The sequence below is a fragment of the Peromyscus leucopus genome, chromosome 4, assembly GCF_004664715.2.
Source record: "Peromyscus leucopus breed LL Stock chromosome 4, UCI_PerLeu_2.1, whole genome shotgun sequence".
Lineage (NCBI taxonomy): Eukaryota > Metazoa > Chordata > Mammalia > Rodentia > Cricetidae > Peromyscus > Peromyscus leucopus.
Window position 1 is genome coordinate 48710867 of NC_051066.1, and position 11949 is coordinate 48722815.

At 45.7% G+C, this 11949-nt stretch overlaps 1 protein-coding gene across 1 annotated transcript in view; it reads left to right on the forward strand.

Annotated features, from left to right (window-relative positions):
- Positions 1-11949, forward strand: part of Itga6 (integrin subunit alpha 6) — a 70713-nt gene that overhangs the window by 43086 nt on the left and 15678 nt on the right. Inside the window, 10 exon segments of the mRNA XM_028885729.2 lie at positions 4920-5018; positions 5262-5323; positions 9397-9557; positions 9722-9746; positions 9749-9864; positions 10870-10985; positions 11094-11283; positions 11379-11462; positions 11570-11649; positions 11803-11880. Of these exon segments, the coding sequence (XP_028741562.1) occupies positions 4920-5018; positions 5262-5323; positions 9397-9557; positions 9722-9746; positions 9749-9864; positions 10870-10985; positions 11094-11283; positions 11379-11462; positions 11570-11649; positions 11803-11880 (1011 nt within the window).

The following is an 11949-nucleotide window of genomic DNA, read 5'->3' on the forward strand; positions in this document are numbered from 1 at the left end:
GTTCAGAAAGCAGTGGTAAACACTCTCTGGTAGGTCATTTCCTGACCGCAAGTTTCTGTAGCATGTCCTCCTGGTGTGTGCCGCCCAGCCAGCTCCTTCCACCGGGTCTCTGAAAGGGAAATCGTGTGCATCTGAATTGATTTGATCTAGGTTCATGCAGACACACTCCCCAGCTCTGCCTGCCCAAAGGTTGTGGCCATGCTGAACAGGCTGCTGGGAGGTGGGGCCGGGCTTGGAGTCTCCTTTCCCTGTTTCCAGCACTCCTGGCAGTCACCATTTTTATAAAGTTTGATTTTTAAGCAGAAGGTTCTTGGGGTTTTGTCTTGGGGTTTTTACTGACAGCATTAATTCGTTTGTAAAACATCAAGTTCCTAAATAACCAGATCTCCCTTTGAACAGCTTGACAGGTTTGAGCAGAGCGGTTTTAGGATCAGTAAAAGACCACAGGCGATGCCCGGCTCTAATCTGGTTTGTAAAAATTTCATGTCTAGCCAGGCGCGGCGGCTCATGCCTGTAATCCCAAGACTTGGGAGGTTGAGGCCAGCCTGATTTACATAATAAATTCCAGGCCAATGAGGGTACAAGTTTTTTTTTTTTTTTTTTTTTTTTTTTTGGTTTTTTCGAGACAGGGTTTCTCTGCGTAGCTTTGCACCTTTCCTGGAGCTCACTTGGTAGCCCAGGCTGGCCTCGAACTCACAGAGATCCGCCTGGCTCTGCCTCCCGAGTGCTGGGATTAAAGGCGTGCGCCACCACCGCCCGGCCCAAGGGTACAAGTTTTTAAAAAAATAATATATATAAAAATTAGGCCAGCAAGCTGGCTCAGTGGGCCAAGGCATTCGTCACCAAGCCTGGCAGCTGGGGTCCATCCCTGGGTAGAAGAGAGAGTCAATCCCTATAAGTTGTCCTCTGACTTCCACGTGTAGAGGTCTACATGTGACCTCCGCATGTGCCGCAGTGTGACTTAATAGTAGCCTGTTAGAAACATGCTGAGTTAGTTCTTAAAACTCATAGAAAATGTAGATAGTGTCTGATTTTTATTTAAAGAAATGTGATGTGGAACATTGTATATGTCCTTCCCTATATGATGTTTTTAAGAGAAAAGTTAAAAGTTCATGGGATACAGGCTAGCAAACATTTGCATTAATACATATATTTTCGGAAAAGTTGTATTAGTTTATATTCATTGAAAGATTATTTTCTCACAGACTTATCAGTACTAAATATGATGACCTAATTTTTCTAGATAAGTGATCTTACCTTTTGATTTAATTTATATTTCTTTGAAAGTGAACCATTTGAAAGCCAGGTGTGGTGGCACAGGTTTTTAATCTCAGTGCTCAGGAAGCAGAGGCAGGCAGATCTTTTAAGTCCTAGGCTTCCTTCCACTGAGTCATGATAGCCCTTCGGAGTAGTTAGTAAAAGGCAAGTTTAACCATGAGGCAGATCAGCCGGTAAATGTTGCCTTGTGCGTGAGAAGACATTTTCCATCATGCTTAATACTGTGTCCCTTTGTGTGTTAAGTGTTGAAAAGTAGACATTGAAGCAGACTTACAGCCAAGTGTGTTCAAATATTTTGAAATGTATATATTAACAAATTAATACTGTGATTGTAAAACCTTATATGGCAACTTATTTTAAAATACATAAATAAGTACAATAAGTAAAAAGATACAAATTTTTAACCTTTCGGGTATACCGTCAAAAGTCAAGATAAAAATGTGTCTAGTTAGTGTCCCAGAAATCCACAGCTGTCTAACTGAACCTTAGAAACGGAAGGCTAAAAAGTCAGTCAGGAAAGTGAAGAAGGGGAGTGTGGGGGTATTTACCCTGTTACTGTGCCTGCCTTCCCCATGAATGGGCGCATATCCTCTCCAGCTACCAGTAGATTGATTCCAGAAGGTTGAGCTAGCTGGCTGGGCTTTGGAAGACATGTTCCTATTAAAAACACGTTCTCCAGGATGTCGGTGTTTACCACAAGCTCACCAAAGTCCTGACTGGATCCTCATGGTCCTGAAACCGTATACCCACTCTCAGTTCTGGAGAGGAGCAGTAGAGGTAAGAGGTGAGCCAGGATCTCCCCATCATGTTCCCCCAGCTCCCCAGGCACACAGCCACCACATCCTGGTGTTCCTTGTGGCTATGACAGGCTCAGGCCAGAGGCCTCTGGTGTCTTCTTTGTCTGCCCCAGAGCCAGGGAACACATAAGAGGAGAAAAGATGTTTTCACGTAATGAGCAGAGCCAAAGGGGGAGGACTGAGAATATTGTTTGTGGGCTTGGAGCACATCAGATGGGGAATGAATGGTTAAGGGTTCAAGTTTCTACTTACAGAGATACTGTAGGGCAAAAGGAAAAAAAAAAAGTTTTACTATGTGCCCAGGATGGCTTCAAACTCATGATCTTCCCGCCTCAGCCTCCCAATTGCTAAGATACCAAATGTGTGCCACCGTACCCAGATGTATGCCTATTCTTAAGGTTGGGAGTGAAAGATTCTAGTAGATAAAGAGGGGCAAATGTTTGTGAGACACAGACTAAATAATTCAGGATTGCCCAGTGGTCATAGCACACCTTTAATCCAGCACTTGGGAGGCAGAGGCAGGCAGATCTCTGAGTTCGAGGCCAGCCTGGTCTACAGAGCGAGTTCCAGGACTGTCAAGGTTACACAGAGAAACCCTGCCTCAAAAAAACAAAAACAAACAAGTTCAGGATTGGCAGTCTTACTAAAATTAGCATACAGGGAAGACACCTGGTAGCCAAGTGTTATGTGTCTCTTGGTATAAATCTTTGGAGGTTATTAAAATTATTTATCGTTAAAATATTTATAATTAAAAATGCATATATTACCGTAGCCTAGTAAAAATAGCTTTTACCAGAAAGACAGAGGTAATGAGTGCTGGCTAGGATATAGAGAGAAGGGAATGCTTATTATGCTGGTGGGAATTTAAATTAGTCCAGCCATCTTGGGAAGCACCCTGGAGGTCGTTCCTTAAAAAGTACAAGAACTGCCCTATGACCCAGCAGATGCATTCGCTAAGGAAATGAAGTGAATGCTGTAAAAGGCATGCACGCTTGCATGTTTTTCGCAGCGTTATTAAACACAGCCGAAGCATCAGCTTATGGGAAGTGTACACATGCACGGTGGAACACAGTTCAGCGGTTAAATCAGATCCTGCCGTCTGTGACAGCATGGATGGAGTTGGGGATCGCCGTGTTAAGTGAAACAAGCCAGGCACACAGAACGACAAATGTCGCCTGATCTCGTTCATCCATGGAATCCAACATGATTGAACTCAGCAGCCGTCGAGGATAGAATGGTGGTTACCATTGGGGGTGGGGGCCTGGGAGGGAGAGGGGGGATCAGTGAGCACCGAGTTACAGTCAGGAGCTGCTGCACACTAGGGTAGCTGATTGGAACATCATGATGTCTCGGATATTTGAAAAAGGATTTTGAATATTGCCACCAGGAAAATTGATTTGTGTTGAAATAGCTATGTTTACCCTGATTTTGAACATTATACAATATATAAGTGTGTAGAAAATCGTAAGGTACCCCATAAACATGTACAGTTAAAACTGTGTAATTGGGGGGGGGGTAATTAGGGATTGAACCTAGGACCTCACGCATGCTAGGCAATCAGCTGTACCACCGAGCGACATGTCCAGCTGTGTGTGTGTGTGTGTGTGTGTGTGTGTGTGTGTGTGTGTGTGTGTGTTATTTTGAGACAGAGTCTCAGTAAACTGCTTGAACTTGATGTGAAACAAGCTTTAAGGTTGCAGTTTTCCTGCTGCATCCTGTTGAGCACTGGCTGGCCTTGAACTTACGGAAGTCCTCAAATGTGCAGCCCTCCTGCCTCAGCTTCTTAAGGGCGGGAATTCCAAACATGTGCCGTCATGCCTGGCTGTTTTGTGTACACACACACACACACACACACACACACACACACACACACACACACACAAGTTTCTAAAATGTAAGTAAAACAAAGTATATTTGTCTCTGTATTGAGGCAGGTTCTTGCTGTATGACCCCAGCCAACCTGGAACTCCATATATAGGCCAGACTAGCCTTCAGCTTACAGCAACCCTCCTGCATCTGCCTCCTGAAAACACTGCTTTGAAGGCTCTGAAGGCTCCGCTGCTGGGGACTGACCCTATGTAAACTTACATGTAAACATAGATTACTGTATGGCGGTGTCCCCGTGACTGCTGGTGGTGGTTGAGTGTATAGAGGCCGTTAGGTTGTTACGGTTCAGCATCACTACAGGTGAAGAAGGGTAATGAATCATATTTATGTGATAGGAGGAGCCCCCCCCCCAATGTTAGGGAATGAGACATACCTCCACAGAGAACAGTGAACATAAAATCTGCTGTTGAGTTGAAACTTTATTTTTATGTTTGACAGTAGGTGATATTTGTAACAGAAACAAATAACATATCTGAAAAGAACATGTAAGATTACTTGGATGTGAGTATTTTATAATGGAGAGAGAATTTGCTTGAAGACATTGCATGCATTAAGTCTTTTGGTTCTTTGGTTTGGTTTAGTTTTTGGTTTTTCAAGACAGGGTTTCTCTGTGTAGCCCTGGCTATCCTGGAACTCAGTAGATCTGCCTGCCTCTACCTCCTGAGTGCTGGGATTAAAAGCTGAGTGTGGGATTAAAGGCATGTGCCACCACCAAGCAAGCCTGTTGGTTTTTAAATATAGTACACTTTTCAATTTGTGTGATTTAAGTAGCGTAAGTTTATATCCATCAGCCGTTTGCTTTGTTCCAACAGTAGGGAAGAAATTGTACCTACACACAGTCATTTTCCTGCATTTTTAAAGCTGCTTTGGACTGCGGCAAATACTGCCTACTGTGTGACCGACCCATAGGTTTAAGATAGCAAAAGGCTTAGGTTCTTCAATCCTTTTGTCTTTCAGATCCCGGCCTGTGATTAACATCCTGAAAACCATCACAGTGACCCCTAACAGAATTGACCTCCGCCAGAAATCCCTGTGCGGGTCACCTAGCGGGATATGGTGAGTTCTTTTTTGTGGTTCCGGGAGCAGTCTCAGGTCTCTGCTTTGTGATGATGACTCACTTGACCTGATGGGCCACAGGGAAGGTGAAGGGTGTGCTGGACAGAGGGACAAGAGTCTGTTGAGTGAATGTATCATTTACTCATCAGTGGGCAGTGGGGACATTGGAAGGCTGGGGGGCGGGGTGGGAGTTTCCACTGCTACGGAGCATCTTTTAAGAAATATGTGTTTGATTTTATGCAGCCTCAAGGTTAAAGCCTGTTTTGAATATACTGCGAAGCCCTCTGGTTATAATCCTCCAATATGTAAGTTCCTAGTACATTTAAAAAACCACAAGTTTTTCTCTCTGCCAGGTTGAAAGTTTTGCATAAATAGCAGGAAAACAAAACTGCAGTGGCCAAAGTGAGCTCATAAATTCTTGTCTAGAGGATGAAGTTTATCCCTGGTCTCCCCTTTAATCAGGAGGGCACAGCATGGTGAGGGAAGGAACGTTCTCCACTTAGTCCCCATTTGAATTTTCCAGAGCAGATGGTTTGGGACAGAAAGCCTTGGAAAAGCACTTATCTGCTGTCACAACAGCCTCTTCCTGTTCTGTCTTTGAAAAGCACTGTGGAAAATTGGCCGTGCGGTTCTGCGGTGGTGGGTGGCGGGTGTGGGAAGCTGGCTGTGGGAGCCAGAGCACAGCTGCAGCTGCCATGCCTGCCAGGTTAACTAGCCTCACTGCCCCTCCCCCAGAGGCTCCGGCCCCATCACTCAGACCCTGAGCATCTGAAGCCTTGTCCAGAGAGCAGAGGCCTGGCTGCTGCTCCTGGCTTCAGCATAACTCTAGTTGACCTACAGCAAAGGACAAGACCGTAGCCTTTGAGTTTACTTTTCCTGTCTGATAAAACAGTGCCTCTAAGTCATTGTCTAGGGTTGTGAAGCTGATGAATGACAAAACCAGATAGATGGCACTTGGCCTTTTAATTCTACTTCCTTTCTCTGGTACCCAAAGCAGGATAGTGTGTGTGTGTGTGTGTGTGTGTGTGTGTGTGTGTGTGTGTGTGTACATCCTTGTTAAAATGAGTGCGTGCACATGTGTATAAGTATGTATGCATATGTGTGTGGTGACCAGAAGTCAACTCCAGGTGCTCTCCTTAATTGCTGGCTGTCCTCCTTTGAGATAGGTCTCTTGTTGAAAATGAAGCTCATTGCTTTCGAAAAGCTGGTTGGCCCGTGAGCCCTAGGGCTAGGCTTATAAGCACAGGCTGCCATGCTTTCTCGGCTCTTCGTGTGGTTCTTGGAATCCAAACTCGTGTCCTTAGGATTGATTGTACAGTTGCAGCTTTATGGGCCGAGCGGAGTCCTCAGGTCTCCGCCTCTCTGGTGCTGGGATGGCAGACCTGTCGCCAGGCCTGGCTTTTTAAAATCAGCAGTCTGGAGACGGAACTCATCATCCCTCGTGTCTGCGTGGCGCTTGACAAACTGAGACATTTACCCAGCCCCTTGTCGCATGTTTTTTGTTTTGGCTTTTGTTTTTTTGAAACATGGTTTCTCTATGTAGTCCTATTTGTCCTGGAACTCAGAGATCCGCCCGCCCCTGCTGGGACTAAAGGCGTGCTCCATCACCACGGCTGTGGCATGGTCTTTAATGATGAGAGAACACACACCTTGCTCACTTGGATGCCAGCCCTTTTATCTGTATTTGTAATGACTTTGAGAATTGAGAATAAACTGGATTCTTGGGCAGGGAGAAGAAACGAGAAAACATTTGGTGCTATCTGAATTGTTTAGGTAGATGTCAGGTCTCACTGGTGTGCTCCTGCCCCCCACTGCCCTTAAGACAGAGAATGACAAGCTTCTTCTCCTAGCTTTAACCCAACTTCTGATGCTCTGTGCTTCTCCTCTATAGTATGTAACTACTCCATTCCTCAGGTGTTCATGGATGGCCTTTGGTGGGTGGACCTCTTCACCTGGAAGAACTCTTTCACTGTTTGTACTTCCATAGTACTGGGAACTTTAAAATGAAATAAAACAGAATTTTCCACAAAACTGCCCCAGTTTAATGCTTTGAGAATCCTTTCCAGTATCCCACAGGCGAGCTTACCGTTGGCCAGGATGCTTTAACGCGTCAGTCCCCGCTTGCCGTATTGCATACACATGGGTATTTATAATGGAGCCTTAATGAGTATTCTTGGCTTGCCCCTCAGAAGGTCAGCAAAGGTGACCTGCGAGGATTTTAAGATGATGTGAGTTGTCTGGGGGGTTACAGGAGGTTAGCGTGGGTTTGGTAGATAAACGGTTTTAATGTACCCACACCCTCCTGTACCTTTTGCCATGAGGGGCACTCAGCATGGGCGCCTTCATCTGAATCATTGTGAAGTTAGAAGCAGGTCACTGGTAAGTGGATGATGTCAAAGCCGCAGAAGGCCAAAAATGAACGTTCCGTCTGGCAGCTCTGACATTTAAGAATATTTCAGATGGACAGAGAAATCGCTATAGAAAGTGCCAGGGCTTCTAAATTTTGGTCTTTGATCTGAATATCTGCCATTTCCATGTAATAATTACATCACACGGTGTGTACACATGCACGTACATCGCGCTGTGCACCCAGCGGCATGGAGCCGGTGGCTCCGTTCCGCTCGTCTGTCAAGTGTTGTGGTAGTTCCTAGGGATACAGTCTTTGTCCTTAGTTCCTCTACACTGTGGAAGCCAGTCAAGTCCCAGTGCTGTGGCCTCCGAGGGTTTGGAGACAGAATTTTCTCAGTGGCTCAGGAGGAACCAGGACAGGCTTTCTGGATAAAGTGATGTCTGGATAGAGGAGCAGAGCTGGGGAGGACAGAAGAGGAAGAGAGGGACCAGTGCGGAGGGGAGGGGCAGTGAGACCTGGCATCCACGCCAGTGTATAAAGCAGCCAGCTCTTGTATTTCAGGGAGTCTTAGAACTGTTGATACCTCTGTCTGTCCCTTGCTGTATACATGATTCTGAACCTCCTTGATTTACAGAGAGCATTAGAACAAACATTCTCCTGGCTAGGGGTGTAGGTCGCTCAGTTAGTAGAGTGCTTGCCGAATATGCACAAAGTCCTGGTCCAATCCCAGAGCTGTGTAATTATAAAGTACTGGTTCAATTATAGCACCGTATAAAACCAGGTAATGTGGCGCATGCCTGTAACCTTAGCACTCAGGAAGTGGAGGCAGGAGGATCCATTCAGGTCATCTCTACTTCATAGCCAGTCCCAGGCAACCTGGGCTACATGAAATCTGTCTCAAACAAACAACAAACTCTCAGAAGGATTTCTTTCACCGAAGCTTGAATAATAAATTGTTTTCTACGTTTTCTGGAACGGAGGTTTTTTTTCCCTGGAGGCTATTTTCTCTGACTCTCTGTACATGGTCCTTTGCTTTCTTTCCTCTCTGATGGTCTCAGCGAGTGCTTAATGAATGTAAGTAATTTAAATATTGGCCCATGAAAAGCATAGTTAGCAGCCTCATCCAGTGACCCATTGAAGAATGCCAGAAGTGAGCTTCTGGTGGTCCAGATCCTGGCCTACCTCCAAGCTGCATTAGCAGAGGTGGTCAACAGCAGGCCACCTCTGCTGCAGCTGGAGACTTACCTAGGAAAGCTGTTAGTTAGGCTTACAAACTGGTTTCCAGCTATGGAGAGAAATGTCAATCAAGTATCTCTCTCTCTCTCTCTCTCTCTCTCTCTCTCTCTCTCTCTCTCTCTCTCATCCATCATCCATCCATCCATCCATCCATCATTTCAGACAGACTCACACTGTAGCCGAAACTAGCCTTGAATTCATGGCTGTCCTTCTTCCCTTTGCTCCCAAGTGCTGGGGTGTGTGTGTCTCTCTGATCCTACTCTCAAGGACTTTATCTTTAATGTGTGTCCGTCCCCCTGCCCTGCGCCCCCCCACACACACACACCTTGCTTATCAGCACTAAAATGCAAATGCCAGTTCAGCTGCAGGAAACTGCTTTCCCAGACACCTTTTCAAAAAGCAAAGACCCCTGGTCACAAAGCACGGACTGAGAGTCCTGAGGCAAGCGCATTGGGTGTTTCCGGTTGTCTTTAGTGTTCTGTGGGTTCCTGAAATTCAGCCAGAAACGGATTCCTAGCTGCTGCAGAAGGCTCTAGCTTGTTCTTGAGCTCCCCCAGGTGGTCTAGTGAAAATTTAACATAAAATAGTGACATCTGTGGGAAGAACAATTGGATCTAAAACTTCACAGTTGGCCGGAAGGTCCCCTGCCAGGACGTAAAGAGGAACAAAGGCCATGGGCTAAGTGCTACTGTGTGACATTTAAAATACTGTCGGAGAACTCATCCTTTTTGTAGCTCAGGAGGTGAGTAGATGCACCTTTAAGTTAATACAAGTTTGTTCATTTCAACCTAGCGATTCTGGGTATACTTGAAGCTGAAAAGGAAAGAAGAAAGTCTGGTCTGTCGTCACGGGTTCAGTTTCGAAACCAAGGTTCCGAGCCCAGGTATACTCAGGAGCTAACCCTGAACAGGCAGAATCAGCGGGCATGCATGGAGGAGACCCTTTGGCTACAGGTGAGCGAGCGTGTGCCAGTCTTCTCCACGGTGAAGAGGACAGAACTTGGGTGTCTGTCCCGGTGCTTAGGTTTCTGAACAGCAGCCCATCCCTCAGTGCGCTGCCATCATTTTGGAGGTCCACATTTTGACCACGCTCACCTCTGTCCCTCCGCACTTGGCAGGAAAACATCAGAGACAAGCTGCGCCCATTCCCATCACTGCTTCTGTGGAGATCCAGGAGACCAGCGCTCGCCGGCGGGTGAATTCACTTCCGGAAGTTCTTCCCATCTTGAACTCAAATGATGCCAAAACTGTCCAGGCAGATGTAAGCCTTCCTGGCTTCTGTTTTGCCAGTGTTTACCATATCTTAATGCAGAACCAAATGTCTCTGGAGGCAAATAGAAATAGGGATTTGTTTTACTTACTTACGGCCAGATGTGGTGGTGTCCTGTGTGCCTTTAATCCCAGCACCCAGGAAGCAGAGGCAGGCAGATCTCTGTGAGATCAAGGCCAGTCTGGTCTACACAGCAAGTTCCAGGCCAACCAGGGTTCATGATGAGACTCTATCTTTAAAAAAAAAAAAAAAAGCAACTTATTTTTGTATATGTAATTGGTCTATGAGATGGAATATAACAGTATTATCCTTGTCCCCTGGGCCTTCTTGAGACTAATTAACCAAACTTTGATTTCTCCTGCTGTTTCTTCCTATAGTTGACATACTTTATTTTACCACTGAGAACAGTACAATGTGCTAAATATATGTTATTAAAACTTTAAATTCATGGAATAGCCAAGGTTGGTAAAGCAAAAGAAAAATATTCACAATGAAATACCTTAGTGAAGAATGCAACTTTAGGTCATTATAGGAAGAACATGTATATTCTGTGGCCTGCTGGACATGTTATGTGAAGCAGACTCTGTGTGCTAGGCCAAAGTGGAGATTCGAGATGAGCCTAGAGAAGTATGACATCTTGATCTGGAATCATCATTATTATTATTTTGTTTGTTTTGTTTTTCGAGACAGGGTTTCTCTGTGTAGCCTGGATGCCTTGGAACTCACTCTGTAGACCAGGCTGGCCTTGAACTCAGCGATTTGCCTGCCTCTGCCTCCTCAGTGCTGGGATGAAAAGCATGCGCCGCCACCATCCAGCTATTATTTGATTACTGTTTTGGTGCTGGGAATTATATCCCGCTGCCTTGGCATGGTCAAAGTGTCTTGCTAGAGGACAGAGCAGGAGCCGGGTGTGTGGCACGGGAGGGTAAAATCCCACAGGGAAGTGAGCCGTGAAGAGCTTTAGGAACTGACCTCTCTGCGTTTGGTTGCTTACAGGTACACTTCCTGAAGGAGGGGTGTGGAGACGACAACGTCTGTAACAGCAACCTTAAGCTAGAGTATAAATTCTGTACCCGGGAAGGCAGTCAGGACAAATTCTCCTACCTTCCAATGTAAGCATCGCGGCAAGTAACTGACCTCCAGGCTTTGGTTAGAAGGAGAATTGCGTGCGTGCGTGTTGAGATCCCCCTTTTCTTCTTTCTTTCTTTCTCTTTTAATAGTCAGAAAGGCATCCCAGAATTAGTCCTGAAAGATCAAAAGGATATCGCTCTGGAAATAACAGTGACCAACGGCCCTTCCGATCCACGGAATCCCAGAAAAGACGGTGACGACGCTCACGAGGCCAAGCTCGTTGCCACGTTCCCAGACACTCTCACGTACTCGGCGTACAGAGAACTGAGGGCCTTCCCTGTAAGTGTCTCTGAGAAGCCAGCGGGGAGGGAAAGAAAGAACCAGACCGCACAGCCCATGACCGAACCCTGACCCCGGTGCCTTTTCTGCCCCAGGAGAAGCAGCTGAGCTGTGTCGCCAACCAGAACGGTTCCCAGGCTGACTGTGAGCTCGGGAATCCTTTCAAGAGAAATTCCAGTGTAGGTGATGCCTCCACGTGCTCTGCCCTACTGTTCTGAATACCGGGACAGTACCCAGAGGCCTGGCCCTTGGTAACAGCTGTTTGTGTGTGTTTTTTTTTTTCTAGGTTACTTTTTATCTGATTTTAAGTACAACCGAGGTCACCTTTGACACCACAGATCTGGATATTAATCTGAAGTTGGAAACGTAAGAGTTACTTCAGCCTTCCCATTCATACTTATTTTGTGAGAACCCTGGAGTCACTGAATTAGCACTGATCTAACTCATAAAAGAAATGTAATTGTAATGAGAAAACTGACTGTTCAAATAAAACCCCATTGTTTCCCCTTTCATTTTCAGAACAAGCAATCAAGATAATTTGGCTCCAATTACCGCGAAAGCAAAAGTGGTTATTGAACTGCTTTTATCGGTCTCCGGGTAAGTGTTGTGTTTGGCATAACAAATCAATGTTTGAAAGAACCATTTATAATTCTCACTAAAACGGGT